Source organism: Schistocerca piceifrons, chromosome 3 (assembly GCF_021461385.2).
Source record: "Schistocerca piceifrons isolate TAMUIC-IGC-003096 chromosome 3, iqSchPice1.1, whole genome shotgun sequence".
NCBI classification, from domain to species: domain Eukaryota; kingdom Metazoa; phylum Arthropoda; class Insecta; order Orthoptera; family Acrididae; genus Schistocerca; species Schistocerca piceifrons.
The window spans coordinates 330558740-330576684 of NC_060140.1; the positions used below are offsets into that span (position 1 = coordinate 330558740).

Consider the following 17945-nt stretch of genomic DNA (forward strand, 5'->3'; position numbering starts at 1 on the left):
AAATGTTTGGCAATCACGTCGGTCGGACAGTCAATAGTGCTAACAGTGGTCTTAAGTGAATGCGAGGTTTGTGAAATTTATAAACTATGTAGTCTTGGTGGCTATGTTCCTGACTTGAAGAGGCTCTTCTTGTCAAAGGGAAAACTCAAAGAGGCTTTTATTAGTTTGTTACTCTAAAAAGAGAAATTGTTGGATCATCCTAAGCTCTCTATATTCATAATTCCAGCATGTCCCTAATTTTACTGCAATGGTCTTCTTTCTTCTTTAGTGTTGGAACATTTCCCCTCTATAAAAAAAGAAGCATTACCGCCCACATTATCCCTGGAACACTAAAGAGGAAAATCTTTACAATGCTACTACACTATTGTAACTTTTACTACTCCATATTTCACTCAAAATACATCATAATTTATAGTTCATGCACCAGTTAATTACAGTTGTAGGATCTCCAGTGGTATGTCACATACAGAATAAGTACAAAATGTCCTTTTTTACACCCTATACTGACGATAAAAATTCGTTAACAACTGCAGTCGTAGAGTTTACAAGTGTAGGGGTTAAGAAACACACACTAGACTCTAATGACTTGGATATCGACGTCATATTAAATGCTAATACTCCTTTCTTCTTTCCTTAGGAAACACAAGAGCAATTCTAGTCTGAGAAACAAGGATAAATCGGCAGTATTAGTACATGCGTTGGAGCCAGGGAGCCACCACGGTTTCATCAAAATTGAATCATTACTATGCTACAATACAGAGAGAGTCAATAGGAATTCAAAACACAAAAAGAATTTTAAGAGAAAAAAGAAGGAAGATTGGCGTTAGACATGTTGTGGGCAGCAGTATTTGATAAACCTCCATAACACTTGTCGAAACTACTCCGCGATCTTAGGTAGTGATTCGATGACGTCACGTACCGAGCGTTGACTGGATAAATATAAACAGTTCTGACAGTTGAAACTATCTGATACTGTAACTACTTTCTGAGTTCTTATAGCCCCTGATGGTGTCTCCAGCATTGGAAGACGAAACGTTAGGCTGAGACATATGCCCTGAATCAGGACCTAATGCCCATAAAACAAGTATCACCAAAAATGCAAATACCGGGCGCCAGAAAGCCTATATCCATTTAAAGCTGTTAGTGGTGTGACTGTGAAGTGAAAACACAAAGTAGTAACCACAGACAAACCAAGACGCGGCAGATGTCGTGTATAGAAGGACAGGGACCACCGAGCATTGGGGGGTACGATTGTAAGAAATCGCATTAAATCAGTGGAAGGAACCACTCGAGAGTTTTACAGTGCTTCCGGCACTCTAGTTAACACAAAGACTCTGCATATTGATTGAAAAATAATTGGACAGAATGTTCGAGCAGCTCTTCATACGCCATACATTTATGTAGTCAGTGCTAAGCGATGTTTGAGGTGGAGTAAAGAGTAACGGCACTGGAATGCGTATGACTTGAAACGAATGATATTTTGAAGAATCAGCCTCAGTTGCACAAATTTTAGTATGTTGTAATGACTGCTATTCAAAACCTATGGGTTGAGATGGTTGCATTGTGTAAAGGTAAAAAACTGGTTATTAAAGTTCAGTGTTCAGGAGACGATAGTCACGGACTAAGGCACCAGTTTTATGTCAGAAATGCTGAAGCAGTTACTTCATTTGTTATATATTGACAAGCTGAGAACAAGCTAATTACATGCACTGGTTAACAGAACAGCATAATGCCTGTGTCAAACGATAGGTGAGATGCTAAGCTACTTTGTGAATAACCACCATAATGATCGGAGGACTTTTTTGCCATTTGTGGTGGATGCTTATAATTAAAAAATCTATGACAAGGTGGGGTATGGTAGAAAAGTGACTTCACAATTTAAAAATGGTCAAATCTGAGGTGGTAAACACGGTGAACCTGTGCAGAAGTTCTCAATAACACTGAAAAATGTGTGCAGGTTGTTATAAAAAATTAATACAACTCAACACTTCCCCTCTCCTAAACTTCATATAATCATCTTTGTTGTTCATTACTTCGCACACTCTCTCTTCCTACATATTCCCATTTTCCTGTATTCATTAAGTTGTTTTATTTGTTGCAGTTGTCTTTGTATTCCACATAGGCTGTAGTTTCAATAGTTAAGGATTTCCTATTAACTTGTATTACTGTCCAAGTTTAACTCCCCTTGTAGTTGTCTCATCAAATACTGTTCATATTTTACTTTGCTCATTTATTTGATGAAAACTGGTACACAGCCACTGCTTTGATTATAATGTTAATGTTAAAATGCAGTACCACCACACTCTCAAACTGTAGGTTCCCTCAGACACCTCCATTTTCCTGCATTTATTAATTTCTGTTTATCTGATTGATATTGCTTAAGTTCCTTGTATATTCTGTATTTACGTTGAAAACTGTCTCTCCTTTTTTAATCGATTGTGTACCACTCTCCATGTTTTAATACCTCGTGATGCAGCCTTGTCTAGTACTAATTTTATCTTATTTTATTAGTTTTGTTTAATAGAAACTGTTATGTAGGCATGATATTCCCGTTTTGTGCTAAATGTTTTCCTGTCAACTCCATTGTTATTTATGTACTATTCAGTTTTTACCATTTCATTGCAAAGATTGTTACTTTCTGTATGTTTCTACTTCAGTCTAGATGTGTTAATTCTCTTCCAATGTTGTCTGCTAACATTTAACTTCTTTGGTGATAATACTCAGTAAATGTCTGAAGGTGGCCTTGTAAGCCGAAAACCGGTTAGCAATAAAAGTAATATTGTAGAACAAAAGCAAACTGGTGCTTTTCATTTATTATAATGTTGCTCTACCAAGAACCGACGGAAGATTCTGTTAATATAATACAAATGGCTTTGAGTGATAAGAAAAGATGTGACTAAGAAACGTTAAATTACCAGAATAAATAGGTGGGTATTGCTGACAAGCCCATATTCCTTGAAGGGTAAAACGAAGAAAATCGTCAGCCAATAGCAAGGTTCAAACCATGTTATTTACTTCACGAGTAAATGTCAAGTTATCTACACATACCATCACTATACATTCAGGGCATATTCATTTAGGGGCACAAGCGATTCTTTGCCACTGGTATCGTCGGTACTACATCTATGATTTGCGGGGGGGGGAAGGTGGGCACAGACCGTATGCACATTTCCGCATGAGTTACGATCACGTACCTAAGAACAGTGGTGCACAAAGATGTTATATTTTTATATATATTTTACCACGTCATGATAACGAAGAACGTCAGATGACGGCATTAGGTCTTCTACACATGTTTGGGGATTTTAGTAGGCGTGATGCTAGACTTGGACGAAAAGCTAATGCAGACGCTTTCAGTAACGGAAACAGTGGCCAGCAGTGTTCCAGGGAAAGATTGCCTAACCTAGTTTTCTGAAGTACGCAGTTTCTATGGCCTGTTAAACTAACCCTAAATTTCCTCAAGAATAACTGATAGATGTAGATGTTGATGTAGATATAATAACATGACTGTCACATATCGCTTTGCGATTTTGTTTCAGCTTTGGTAGGAGTAAGTGATAATTAGTCGCCTGAGCTTATCACATTTTGTTGGGACTGGAAATTATTCGATTTCTCACCGAAAGGGAGTGGGTCTGGAGGGTCTAACAGTCCCATAAGTTCAGCAGAAGGCTTTTCGCGGTATCTCAAAAACAGGCCCAGATGTGGGAGTCTTATTCATTTATGTTTCCTTAGCCATCCAAGTAAATGCAAGTCTCACAGAGTTTGGAGGGAGTCATTTTATTTTAGTTTTCTATAATTTTCAGAGCTTTTCTCTGTATTAGTGCTCGTCAGTTGCTCATTTGTTTAGATTAAGTATAAGTTTTGTATTCTCCATCTGACTTACATACTGAGACCACCAAATGTTCTGCGACTTCCCTATGGTTAGACGACACTTAGATAATGAATTTCTGGGGTGTTTGGTTCAGTGTGACGAGTTTCTATTGTGTGCAGTAGTCAAGCGCAATTTTGAAGGTATGAGAGTTGGTAACAAGTGTGAAAAGCAGATGTTTTTATAGTAGAGGTAATTGGTGCATAAGCTGTCGAGTCTTACTTCAAGCTTTTCCATGTCTGTTAATTGAGTGGCTATTCATGATAATTGTGCTGTCCGCTCGGTGTAGAAACATTTTGCATACCTTGCATTTAATTTCCACAGGCACTAAATCAGCTAAATGCACCCTCATATACGCCTTCTTCACAACGCGAAGGATGTAATTTTCAATTTAGTTACCTATTCTTTCGCTTTTCACAATATCTTAATGTCACTCGTTGGTAACGTCATTTTCCTTGTCTGCGTCCGACGTGTATGTCCAATTTAAATCTGTTACTCTGATAACGTTATCAATACTGTTTCTCGGAATATATGTCCTCCGTCGTTTCACAGGATGTCCTCCAGCTTACCTTCTGGTTAATAATGCTGTCTATAGGAAGTCATAAAAGTAGACATATATATTTAATATTTATTGATTAAAATTTATACACAATTAGCATCTTTCACATATCATTAAACCTAGGTTGATGATAAAATATAGAATGCACGATGACAATAAAATGGTTTATCCTTGGCTACGCTATTTTAATTTAACATTTAGAGGAATACCTTCTCACATAAGTTTGGTTGAATGAACTGAAGAATGAGCTCGTGCCTTTTTAACAGGTATAAATTACAATGATGGAACTCATGTCTAACCTGTAACATTCTACCCACAGATTGAAAGCACAAAAACCATATGATTGGAGAACTTACGCTCCTGTACATGAAAGCGCAAGTTATTGACGAAGAATTCTTTGTTTGTCTGTATCCTTTAGTGATGCGACAAAAGCCCCTGAACCTGATAAGCATGAAACAATCTTGAGTGGCATGAGTAGCTCAGTGGCTCGAACGACCATGATCTAACATTTCACTCGATGATATATACATATATAATCTGTTGACAATATACGAATGATTTGTAGGCTCTGGCCAAAATACAAAACTATATGTAAACGCTTCTACCAAAAGCGATAACCCATTCTAAAATTTTACATTGAATGAGTTTTGTTTAGAATTAATCCCTCCCCCCCCCCCCCCCCCCGAATAGTAATTGCTACGACTTTCTTCTTCCTGTTAACTGGACTGAAGAAATCAGATTATAAGCTGTCAAAGAACAAACTGCAATGCAGTTTCTTAGCTGGGAATTTGATTTGCATGTCTATACAGATCTTTGTAAAAATGTGGCAATGAGCTTGTTCATTCGGCTTCCTTTAAAACAAATGTTATTAATATAAGGTGAAACGCAATAAAATATAATGCGTTAGAAACTATATATGTATATGTATATACGCAGCAGGAATCGTTGTTATGGGTGTACTGATTTGGAGACAGCTAGCACATTTTCAAGTAAATTATTGTTAGTATTCAGCATAAAACTGCAAAGCACGGAGGCGACGAGCTTATTCAATCTTCCATTCAGGTTTCTAAGTTCAACACAGTACATTATCATCTATATTCACATGTGTTGCCCCAAGATAAATTATAATTTTCTTTAACTCCTATTTCTTGCTGATATTCATGCTCCGAAAACATCGACGTGCATTGTCCTATTAGCAGTTTGTCATGATTATATAATATACAGTTTTACATAAACCTAGAAGAAATTATAGGAACATTTGAGAACCACCATCAGTCGTACTGATAAAGACACAGAGTGCTGTGTTGTGGAGGCAGACGTGGTCTATAAGTTTTCTGCTCTTCTCGGCAATAATTATATACCTTTCTTAATGCTCATGTAGTCAGTTTTTTACGAAAACATCATTCAGAATTAAAGGTAGTGAAGCATAAGGGCCGTGGCGCTCTTAGCAGACTTTTTTGAATATTAATTAATTCACGACGTATTTCGAGACATGTTTAGAATCCGACTTTTAAAAGCATTTAGCTGATACGAAACTCAGTGTTCAAAACCAGATGTACAGTTTCGAAGTGAGATCATTTTTGCCTACCACATCACTAGAGTATTTCACACAGCTGCAGACCATTCCCTTGTGCAACTTGCACGCAAGCCAGCTACTGATCGCACCCATTTGCCGACCAACACACACTGCCGGACCTTATGCAGAGTTTAACTCCACTGTTAACTGATTTTGAGTACACCGTAAGTAAGGGCACTAGAAGTCACCGTGGCACTGTCACACGCACGTGCGTTCCCTACGAAGCCGTGCCTTGATTGTCCTGTGGCCGCCTCGGCGAGACAGCGTAGCTAGAGCACATAGTCTGGACCAGCGCTGCCGATATCACAGAAAAAAAAGTTATTGCGCCGCGTGGAGCGTTGAGCCGGTCTCATGAGCAGGCGCACTCGCAGTCCTCCGGCACGGGGTAAGGCACCTTGAGCCACGTGCACCGGTACTTCTTGCGCCGCTTCTTGCGCCGTTCCACCTCCTTGCGCAGCCTCTCCGCCGTCCAGACTTTGTTCGTCTCCAGGGACTTGCGCAGCCTGGAACACACAAGACCGCACTGTCACTTCAACCGCTTCACACATTCAGAATCCTACTATGCCAGCGAGTATCGATACCTCGTTCACAAAAGGAAACGTTCATACAAAAACTATGTCCATATGAGTTACACTACTGACCATTAAAATTGCTACACCAAGATGAAAAGCAGATGATAAACGGTTATTCGTTGGACAAATATATTATACTAGAACTGACATGTGATTACATTTTCACGCAATTTGGGTGCACAGATCCTGAGAAATCAGTAACCAGAACAACCACCTCTGGCCGTAATAACGGCCTTGATACGCCTGGGCATTGACTCAAACAGAACTCGTATGGCGTGTCTATGCAGCTTCAACACTATACCACAGTTCATCAAGGGTAGTGACTGACGTATTGTGACGCGCCAGTTGCTCGACCACCACTGAAGCACAGGGCGTAACACATCTGAAATGTAACGTCCACTGTTCAAAGTGCTGTCAATGCAAACAAGAGGTGACCGAGACGTGTAACCAACGGCACCCCATACCATGACTCCGGGTGATTCGCCAGTATGGCGACGACGAATACACGCTTCCAATGTGCGTTCACCGCGATGTCGCCAAACACGGATGCGACCATCATGATACTGTAAACAGAACCTGGATTCATCCGAAAAAAACACGTTTTGCCATTCGTGCACCCAGGTTCGTCATTGAGTACACCATCGCAGGCGCTCCTGTCTGTGATGAACCGTCAAGGGTAACCGCAGCGATGGTCTCCGAGCTGATGGTCCATGCTGCTGCAAACGTCGTCGAACTGTTCGTGCAGATGGTTGTTGTCTTCCAAATGTCCCCATCTGTTGACTCAGTGTTCGAGACGTGGCTGCACGATCCGTTACAGCCATGCGGATAAGATGCCTGTCATCTCGACTGCTAGTAACACGAGGCCGTTGGGATCCAGCACGGCTTTCCGTATTACCTTCCTGAACCCATTCGATTCCATATTCTGCTAACAGTCATTGGATCTCGACCAACGCGAGCAGTAATGTCGCGATACGATAAACAGCAATCGCGATAGGCTACAATCCGACCTTTATCAAAGTCGGAAACGTGATGGTATGCTTTTATCCTCCTTACACGAGGCATCACAACAACGTTTCACCAGGCAATGCCGGTCAACTGCTGTTTGTGTATGAGAAATCGGTTGGAAACATTGCTCATGTCAGCACTTTGTAGGTGTCGCCACAGGCGCCAACCTTGTGTGAATGCTCTGAAAAGCTATTTTGCATATTACAGCATCTTCTTCTTGTCGGTTAAATTTCACGTCTGTAGCACGTCATCTTCGTGGTGTAGCAATTTTAATGGCCAGTAGTGTAATAATTTCACACATGAATTTTTATATCTCACCGTTTTCGGTGAAATATCTACACTAACGGCCGAAGACTAGCAGTTTTCTACAGCAATTAGCGCAAAGAAAGTGTAAATTGTGATGAAAAAAGTTCGTAACATGAAAACGTGCTTACTTTAGTAAGTGAAGTGCGACCTCTAGCATTTGAACAGATGAGGGGAAACGCAGATGTCAGCCAAAAATTCAAATAACTATAAGTAATCACTTATTTACCCAAAAAAGCAAAACGTGAACTATTTTACGATCTACAAATATCATGTCTCAAAACAAAACTGTGTCATGCTAGATTACACTGAAAATTGCTTAACAGGGGTAGGACGTCAAACGGGCCGACTTGGAGCAGGAGGGGCACCACAGGACATTTTAATTTCCACTGTCTATACTTTTACAAATAAATTCATAAAACTTTGTCAGCATGACCAGGTAGGATGCAGGATTCACACTCATAGCAGTGGAAGTGCAAAAACATAACAAAATAGACAGTGGAAATTAAAATGTCCTTTGGTGCCTCTCCTGCTCCAAGTCGGCCCGTTTGACGTCCTACCCCCCTTAAAGTAAAAGGGGGGGGGGGGGGGGACGCGTCTGGAACAAATAAAATACACTACACCAAGAAAAGGCGTTTTTTTATTTAGAAAACGGAGGTTTTTAATGTTCATTACAGCCTATGTTTCAAAACATGTTGCCGCTAGGAGTGGCCGAGCGGTCTAGGCACCATGTCACGGACTGCGCGGCCCCTCCCGCCGGAGGTTCGAGTCCTCCCTCGGACATGGGTGTGTGTGTTGTTCTTAACATAAGTTAGTTTAAGTGGTGTGTAAAGCTAGAGACCGATGACCTCAGCAGTTTGGTCCCTTAGAAATTTACACACATTTGAACATTTTTGAGAGCATATTCCATGCAGAAGACGACGGGTGATATTTAAAATACGATATAATGTAGCAAAGAAAACAATGCTTTCGAAACACATGGTATGATGCAGTCGGATATAACTAAACAACGTGTGTACGAGCTAGACCAGACTGAGGACAATATGCTCCTAAAGAAGACAACGAAGCCACCAAGACAGTCAGCCAAACAAACGCTTTATATCTTAGTGTGGTGTTATAACCTGCGATACACTCACTTCAAAATAATGATCAGCATTCTGTCCGAGGACAAGTCGTTGAATATGCAACATCGAAGAGGGATACTACAACACGGACAGGGACAGCAATTACTGCATCTCTTATGTGTGTAAATAGATTGTATGATATAAATACTTTGCAGCGACCGTTCATTTACAGTAATTTCTACACGGAGTCAAAATTAATTCAGCATTTCGGATCGGAATTTCACTAGCTAGTTTCTGTATTATTTTGTACATTTTTTTGATTCCTGCTGGTGGTTACTGCGCGAAATAAATCGCACAATTACGACCAAGTTATGAAGTTGATAGCACCTGACTTCTTCCGGGTAATACTTTCACTTCGGATTCGATACCTTACACAAATTAAAGTCAAACCATTAGCAATACGGTAATTCTTTAATTAGGCTACCACCTGGAGAGGAAGAGGAGGGGTTTAAGACCAGAGTGTTCGACGTCAGTGTGTAATAATCACTCACAGACGGCAGGTGACAAAACTAACAATGGAGGATATATAAAACGTGTCCGGGGAGCACGGTAAACAGTGCCGTCGTTGTTGCAAATCAGAAACTGATCTGACGGTCCAGAAAGGCCTTATCGGATTTTGAGCCACTAAGTTCTTAATGCGTGCAGCCGTGGTTAAATTATACAGTGCATGGCAAAATGGTGCCATCCAAAACTGGCGCCATTGCAACTGCAGTGCCCCACGGGCTATAGATGACAGGGGCGAAGGACGGGTGCGGAGATGTAAGGTCGAACAGAGGTGCAGCTGTTGAGCAATTGCCCCTCCAGATGAACCAAGAGGCTTCAAACAGTGTCTCCTCAAAGACCGTTCAGCGAACGTTGCTGCGTATGGGTCTACGTAGCAGGCGCCGGATTCATGCACCGGGTGCAGCCTCCTGCTCATCGGAGACGAAAGCTGGAATTTGCACGCCCAAACCGCGGTTAGACGTCCACTGAACGGCGACACGTGGTCTTTCCAGATGAATCACGTTTTATGCACCATCAGCGTGAAAAGTATGAAACCAAACATCCTGCAACAATCGGCCAGCTGGAAGAGGGAGAGGTATGGTCTGGGGAATGTTTTCGTGGCGTTCCCTGAGTAATATCGTCACTCTGGACGTCACAGCTGTTCAACAAAAGTATGCAACTGTCATTGGGATCGTATAGAGCCCTCCGTGCAATTTATTCTTCCTCGGTACAGTCGCACCTACCAGCAGGACAATGCAACGTGTTACACAGCTCGTAGTGTAAATGCATGGTTCGAAGACGACCAGGAAGAGTTTACAGAACTCCTCTGGCCATCATATTCCCAGGATTTAAAGCGAATCGAGAACATGTGGAAACACCTCGTTCGGTCTGTTCGCGCCATGGATCCTCAGCCGAGAAAGCTACCGCAAGTGGCCACGGCGCTGGAGTCGGCATGGTCCCACATTCCTGCCTGTACCTTCCAGAACCTTAATGACTCTCCTCCTACATGTCTAACGGCAGTCAGCGCTGTAGAAGGTGGTAATTCAGGCTTTTTATAGGTCATCACATTAATGCGGCTGGAGAGTGTAACATATACTTTAATTAGCTCTCGTTTGTAAGAAGGCATTTACTGGCAGGTGTGAAAACTTCCGAACCACTGGTACAATGTGCCATTCATGCAAAATACTGTAATACACTCTTTGGAATTCTCAAGGTAGCACAGATAAAATTTACGGAGCGAAAGATTACCTATATAGTCTACAGAAACGACACCTCAGTTATTACAATAAAAGGGCATGAAAAGATGTAAGTAGTTGAAAAGGGAGTGATTCATATTTGTAGCTTATTCCAGATGCTTTTGTATTTGCACAGTTAACGGAAAATAAAGGAAATTAGGTAAGAATTGCAAAGGGACTTTAGTTCAGGGGAAAGAATTACAAGCCTTGCGAAATTGGGCTTCGGAAGATCGGTTGATCAGAATGGATAGTGTCTTGGAAAGATGTAAGACAGATATTATCAAAAGTGAAATAACGGCCAAGGAATGTACTTCAATTAAAACAGGCGATGCGATGAGGGAACGAGACACTGACAGTAGTAGCCGAGCTCTACTTTTTGGGCAGAGATATAACATTCGCCGAAGCAGATAAGATATAAAATACCGGCTAACAAAAGCAAGAAAAATTTTTTTGAGAAAGAGAAATTTTCTATAAACAAATATAAATTTAAGTGTTAGGAAGTATTTTCTGAAAGTATTTATCTAGAGCGCATCCTTGTACGAAAGTGAAAGGGGTACGTTGAAGAGTTCTGACAAAATATGATGCTTTCAAACGGATGTAGATTGTAGTATTACAGTTAAGACGCCGAAATGACGTTTACTGCATCCAGTCTTCAGGAGCGTGTTTCGACGACAGCAAAAACAGTCCAGTTCAAACAATAAACTTACCAATAAATAAAGACTATAAATGAAATTATTCCCTGAAACAACGTTCTTTCTTACAGGTAATCAGTTTTGGAGCACTAACTCCCCATCTTCAGACATTTACCAGTAGAAAATTACTGCTATGTGACAAATTATGACACATAGGTCGGCTAACGACCCCAGCATAAATTGGCATAAGCAAACAACACTTGCTCAGACTCAAATCTACGAGTGTGGGAAATTAGTCATTTGAAAGTGGAAACCATCAAGAAACAGCATTGTGGCAGAGGTGAATTTCATTTACTGTGATTACCAACTGCCATTGACGGGTTACAAACGATTATGCTCATATGCTAATAAATCTATATAGAGAAATGAAAAATAGTGTTAAATCGGTATTTGAACTGAATCTCCAGTTTACCGTAAGAAGTCACTTTTACTTTGCCTCCATTACCTTCCACTCTCCTTGCGCTCGAAAATTCAGTTCTTGGGAATATTTTTATATATTTATACATAATACCACAGTACCTCGAAGAGCAAAAATTGGGCCTCTTGAGAAGTAAAGCTTCCGAACCGAAATCAAGCTCAATTACTCGACTCAAAATATAATAAATTATAAATCATTTGGTGCTAATTTTTAATGATTTTAAGCAGCGTGAGATTCACTTCCATTTGGAAAGTTGTGTTGCTTAAATAAAAGCCAATATAAGGCGATATGTGTGCCTTTACCGGTTTCTGGCCGAATTTTATTGATGAAGTCTTGGCAGGTTATCAGTTTAAGTCTCCATCTGAGGATAACAATTAGGAAACTTGCTGAAAAGTTGTCTTCAAGACAACACTGTCACTGTCGAGAGGATTCCATCGGATGCTATGTTCTTTGTGTGGAAATATGATAAAAAACTTGAACTAATATTTGAAATTTTGTGGTACTGTCGTCAAAAAAATATGACAAATTCTTACACAGGAGACGTCTTTGCGACACATTCATAATACGCGAAGTAACCAATGACTGACCACTCTGCTTAGAAGTTGGAAATGCAATACCTGATGAAAACCATCCAGACACACTAAGTAATGTGGGACTGACCACTGTATATCTTGACAGGCGGATCTACCAGTGAAAAAGAAAGCGGAGAGTATTTATGTTGTCAGTAGAGAATCAGTAACAACAGAATGGGTCTGGGTGACTTCGAACGTGGAATAGTCATCGGACGTCAACTGAGCAACAAGTACATTAGAGACATTTCAACCGTTCTAAAGCCGGCAAAGTCGACTGTAGGTGATGTGAGTGAAGTGGAAACGTGAAGAAACAACCACCGTCGAGTTTTGTGGAGATTGGTTGTAAATAATCGCATAAAATCACCGGAACGTACCATTCGTGAGTTAGAAAGTCCTGTTAGTAGTACAGCTAGTATGGCTGTGCGTAACCAGTTGAAAACAATGAGGTACAATGTTCGGATAGCTCCTCATAAGACAGACGTCAGTAGTCAATTCTAAGCGACAATGTAGGTGGTGTAAATAAAAGAGCGACGCCACTGGATAGTGGATAACTGACAACGAGTGATTTAGGGTGATGAATCACTGTGGCTATCCGATGGAAGGATTTGGACTTGGCGAATGCCTGGAAAGCGTTATCTGTCATCATAAGTAGCGCCAGCAGTGAAGCACGGGGAAGGTGGTGTTATGGTACGCGAATGTTTCTCGTGGATTCGGTGAGTCCATTACTGCGCTTAATAAAACTTTATATGTGGAAGGATATGAATATACACTCTAAGGGAAAAAACGCGCACCAAAAAGGAATTATCCGAATGGAACGAAAATCGGTAGATGTGATATACATTTACAGACAAACAAATGATTACGAATTCAGAAGAATTCTATGATGTATTGAAGAGAAAGAGTTTCACAAAGTCAGTAACTCGTTGGTCCACCTCTGGTCCTTATGCAAGAAGTTATTCGGCTTGACACTGAGTAATGGAGTTGTTGGATGTCCTCCTGAGGGATATTGTGCCAAATTACGTCCAATGGGCGCGTTAGTTTGTCAAAATCCCGAGCTCGTTGGCGGGCCATCCCCACAGTGCTTCAAACTGTCTCAACTGGGTGAGATCCAGCCATATTTCTGGCCAAGGCAGCGTTTGGCAAGGACGGATACAAGCAGTAGAGACTATTGCCATGTGTGGGCGGGCATTATCTTAAATGAAATATGAGCCCAGGATGATTTTCCATGAAGGGCAACAAAAGGGGGAGTAGAAAATCGTCGATGTTCCGATGTGGTAAGGGTGACTCGGATGGCAACCAAAGGGCTCCTGCAATGAAAAGAAGTATTACCCCAGACCGTCGCTCCTAGTTGTCGGACCGTATGATGGGCGACACTCACGTGAGAATCCAAACTCTGTCCGCGATGTCTCCAGAGACGTCTTCGGTCTGGAATCTCAATTAATGGAGTAAGGTTGTCTTCAATGATGAGTCCCGCTTCGAACTGAGCCACGATGACCATCACATCTATCGATTTCTGTTCGTAGAGGAGTAATTTGGTTAGTTTGTACTGGCATGACAGTGGACCCTGTCATAAAGCAGCATCTGTGTAGTAATGGTTTGTGGTTAGTAACATTCCAGAAATTGACTGTCTTGATCAGCGTTGCAACCTCAACGGCATGGAACATCTCTGAGATGAGTTACACCTTCGACTTAATGACAGCCAGATTCTGCTTCTTCCTGTAGTCTCTTGCTCCGGTCAAACAAAGGCATGGGCTACAAAATAGGACTGGTCTTAACTTGATTCGGTATAGCTTCTCGCTGTATGGATGTCATCGCCAACAATTTCTTGCTAAACATACGACAGTTCAGGTGCAGTTGTGTTTACGTATATTTGTGGAAATATTTGACGAAAGTCTGAAATAATATTGCATCGAAATCGTATTTTTTGGTGATCTTATCATGGCCAAATTATAAACCAAGGCTCTTTCATTAAATAACGATTACCTTATAACATTACTTTCCTAAAATAATAAAGATTCGCATTTATATGAGTGTCACGAGAGAAACGAAGCAAAATAGCAGGACATTTAGTTAGTAAATTTTGTTTGTTTACAGAGATCAAAGTGAACCGGTATTGTAATTTTAAACATAACTTACATTATTCGAGAGGAAGCACTGCTTCATGAAAGGGTGTTCTCCATATCTACACATATCTATATCTACACATACATTAAGAGCTAAAATCGCGTCTAGGTAGGACTTTGATTAGAGATTATCTTTGTTATGTTATTTTCTAGGGCAGCTACAAGGCAAAGACAATAGTTAGAAGTGTGAGCAGAACTATTTTACGCTCAGACTTCAATATCACAACTGTAGGTAAAATGTAATGAAAATGTTTTGTATTTAAAGGAGTAAAGCTGATTTTTTTTAAAAAACAACCATGGTCATTTTTATCCATGATTTGTTAAGCATTGTGGGAGGGGATGGGGTGGGTGGAAATCATCTTTTTGGAGCAGTCTGATCTGAAATTGTGACCCACGCCACAAACACTGCCGTCTAGTCCACCCTTCAGCCACGACAGACGAGCGGACGGCCTAAACAGCAAGGCGAAGGACGCGCAGCAGTACTTCAGCAGTCTTCAACACACGTCGCTAGCAGCGACCGCACTAGTTTGTGCGTCTGTCACGTGCAACCAATTAGAGAGAAGTGTGGTATCACTTCGAGTGAACAGCCATTCAAGCAGAAGCCTGATATCACTCTGCATCAGAGATCTGTCTCAGATTGCTCTCAAATCACGCCGAGCTTGAGGAAGAACTGTAATGAGACGATACGAATCTAGCACGATGCTACTGTTACTCTGACTGCTAATTTATACAGGGCGTTTCAAAAAGAAAGAGCAGATTTCAAACATTTATTTCTCAAAAACTACAAATGATAGAAACACAATTCCAACGGTCCTTCACTCAATATGAGTACCAAATGTTACACAACAAATATCAAAACTGTACCTCAATATGAGCACCATTTGTTACACGACAAATATCAAACCGGTATCTCATTTCTTGCCACACACGACGCAACTGGTCTTTAGTTACCGAATTCACGGCCGCAACAATTCGATGTCGTACCTCTTGAAGAGTAGCGGGCATAGGTGGGACATAAACACAGTCCTTTATGTACCCCCACAAATAAAAATCGCAGGGAGTAAGGTCTGGTGACCTGGGAGGCCACAGACGATGACATTGATCTTGTGCTCCTGCTCTTCCAATCCACCGTCCTGGAATGGTGTTATTTAGGTACCGTCGTACAGGTTCAGAGAAGTGTGGTGGGGCGCCATCTTGCATGAAGATGAAGTGATTTGAATCTTCCTGAAGTTGAGGAAATAGCCAGTTTTCTAACATGTCCAGGTAAATGGTTCCTGTGATAGTTTTCTCCATGAAAAAGAAAGGTCCATAAACTTTGTTTACCGAAATTGCACAAAAGACGTTAACCTTTGGTGAGTCTCTTTCATGTTGAATAACGTCCCTCGGAGTTTCACTCGCCCAAATTCGTACGTTATGCCGATTAACTTTACCAGAAATGTGAAACGTTGATTCATCTGAAAAAATTAATCGTTCGGCAAAATTGTCCTCTTCCATGTCCTGTAGAATTGCAGTTGAAAATTCGAACCTTTTGTTGTGGTCGTCAGGACGCAATGCTTGCAATTGACGGTGGAATGCACGTTGCACACCAACAATGGACTCTAACTTTGCAAATTGCAGCACACAAAATGATCGTTCCTGTGGTGTCGTCGCCATTTTCCTACAAACAAACGCCAGCGCCACTGCGGATTTGCATGGAACTTCTGCGCGGACCATTGAAAAACTTTGAACCTTTCTCTGACAAGAAACGTTTGAATTGTGTTTCTATCATTTGTAGTTTTTGAGAAATAAATGTTTGAAATCTGCTCTTTCTTTTTGAAACGCCCTGTATTATAATCCAGTACTAATGGAACAGAAAGAGAGAGAAAGGAGAGAGAGGGGGGGGGGGGGGGGGGTGAAGCTGCAGACAGATACACGGGTACAAAGCTAAAGCTATGTATAACTAACTCTTTATATATTGTAAATAAGCACATTTATGTTTTGTGTGTTCTTGAGTGTTCACTCATCTCTTTACACTGACAGAGAAAACTGTGTTGTGGACTTAGTTCTCAGTGAGGACAGTATTATATCCCTGTTTTACCAGAACTTGACTTGAAATTTAATGGTTCCCTGTAATAAAGGATGTCATTTACAGCTATAGCTGTAGCTATAGTGGAATTGCAGTGGGAGCTGACTCGTAAACACGTTAGTGGTAGCGTCTAAAGAATAACTGAGTCCGCCAAGGTTGTAAGAGAAATAAAAAGAATTTTCATAACGAGCATATACAAGATAAAATGTTAAAGAACAGAATTAAAGTTGCCCCAAAAACTGGTTTAATTTAAACAGAAACAAAAATGTTGAAAGTAATAGCTTTAGTATGAAAGAACATGGATTTATATTCATGAACTCCTTGTTAATGAAATGCAAAATACTTATTCGTACGAAATTACTCTAATTACTCTCTGGTAAAGAATCTCCAAACATATTTTAAGTTATAACGACAAAATCGCTTTCATTTAAATACCAGTGTCAACTTCACAAAAAAAAGGTCTGTTGGATATTTTCCAGACTGAGTGGATTAAGTAATACAACACTGTTTCGTAGACAGAATTAACGCCAGGTAATGGTCGCTGGTGTCGTATTTTACTAACAAGTTCGCAGCGAATTGTGATATTGTTTCCGAACGGTGCAATAAAATCGCTAGCATGTGTGGTACGACCGAAAGGAGAAACCAGCCAGAAATTTTTTAAATAATAACCAGCATTTAGGTCCCCTGATTTGTTTTTGTAACGTATCAAAGAAATATTTACAGCGATGGTGATACGTAGATTTTGCTTATCATTCACTTGCGAGTAATCCACATCCCCCGTGATGTGTTGGACAAACAAAACAAATAAAATAATGTAAGTCACTGAACATCTAACACGGAGACCTGTCACCATATCCCAGTTGCAGATTGCTTCCGAACGGCCTACAAAGGCTTCAACAGTTTGGTTTTCGGTATTTCATACAACTGTTGACCGAATTTTAAAATTTAAAAATACTGTCATAATCTGCTCAACAAGAGGGATAACCTGACGTTACAGGTGCAGAACAATAAGAGAAGCATTACAAGTGGAAACTGTGTATACAACTTGAGGCGGCTTAACTCACTGCGTGCAGACACCCAGGCTGTGATCATCCATTATTTTAGAATGAGATCACTTAGCGACTTCCAACAAACTTAAAACATAATTTCAAAGATTTTCTAAACATTTTCTCACTCATGTGCTCAACGTCAAATATTTAACACATTAAATCAATTACAATCGGATGTTTGAAGCTGTTTATACGTAGGATCTCGATTCTTTAAAGAACTGGGGTTTACTAGTCATGAGAGAACAGTGGTCCAATGAACGCTGTGCTTGCATTAACTTGCCCATCTCTGAAACCACTCTGT

The 17945-nt window shown here is 40.6% G+C and overlaps 1 protein-coding gene across 1 annotated transcript in view; it reads right to left on the reverse strand.

Annotated features, from left to right (window-relative positions):
- Window positions 1–5100: 5100 nt before the first annotated feature.
- The window catches only part of LOC124788631, a 234130-nt gene continuing 221285 nt past the window's right edge, over window positions 5101–17945 (reverse strand). Inside the window, exon 6 of the mRNA XM_047255902.1 lies at window positions 5101–6506. Coding sequence (XP_047111858.1) covers window positions 6353–6506 — 154 coding nt within the window. The 3' untranslated portion in view covers window positions 5101–6352. The remainder of the gene's footprint in view (window positions 6507–17945) is intronic.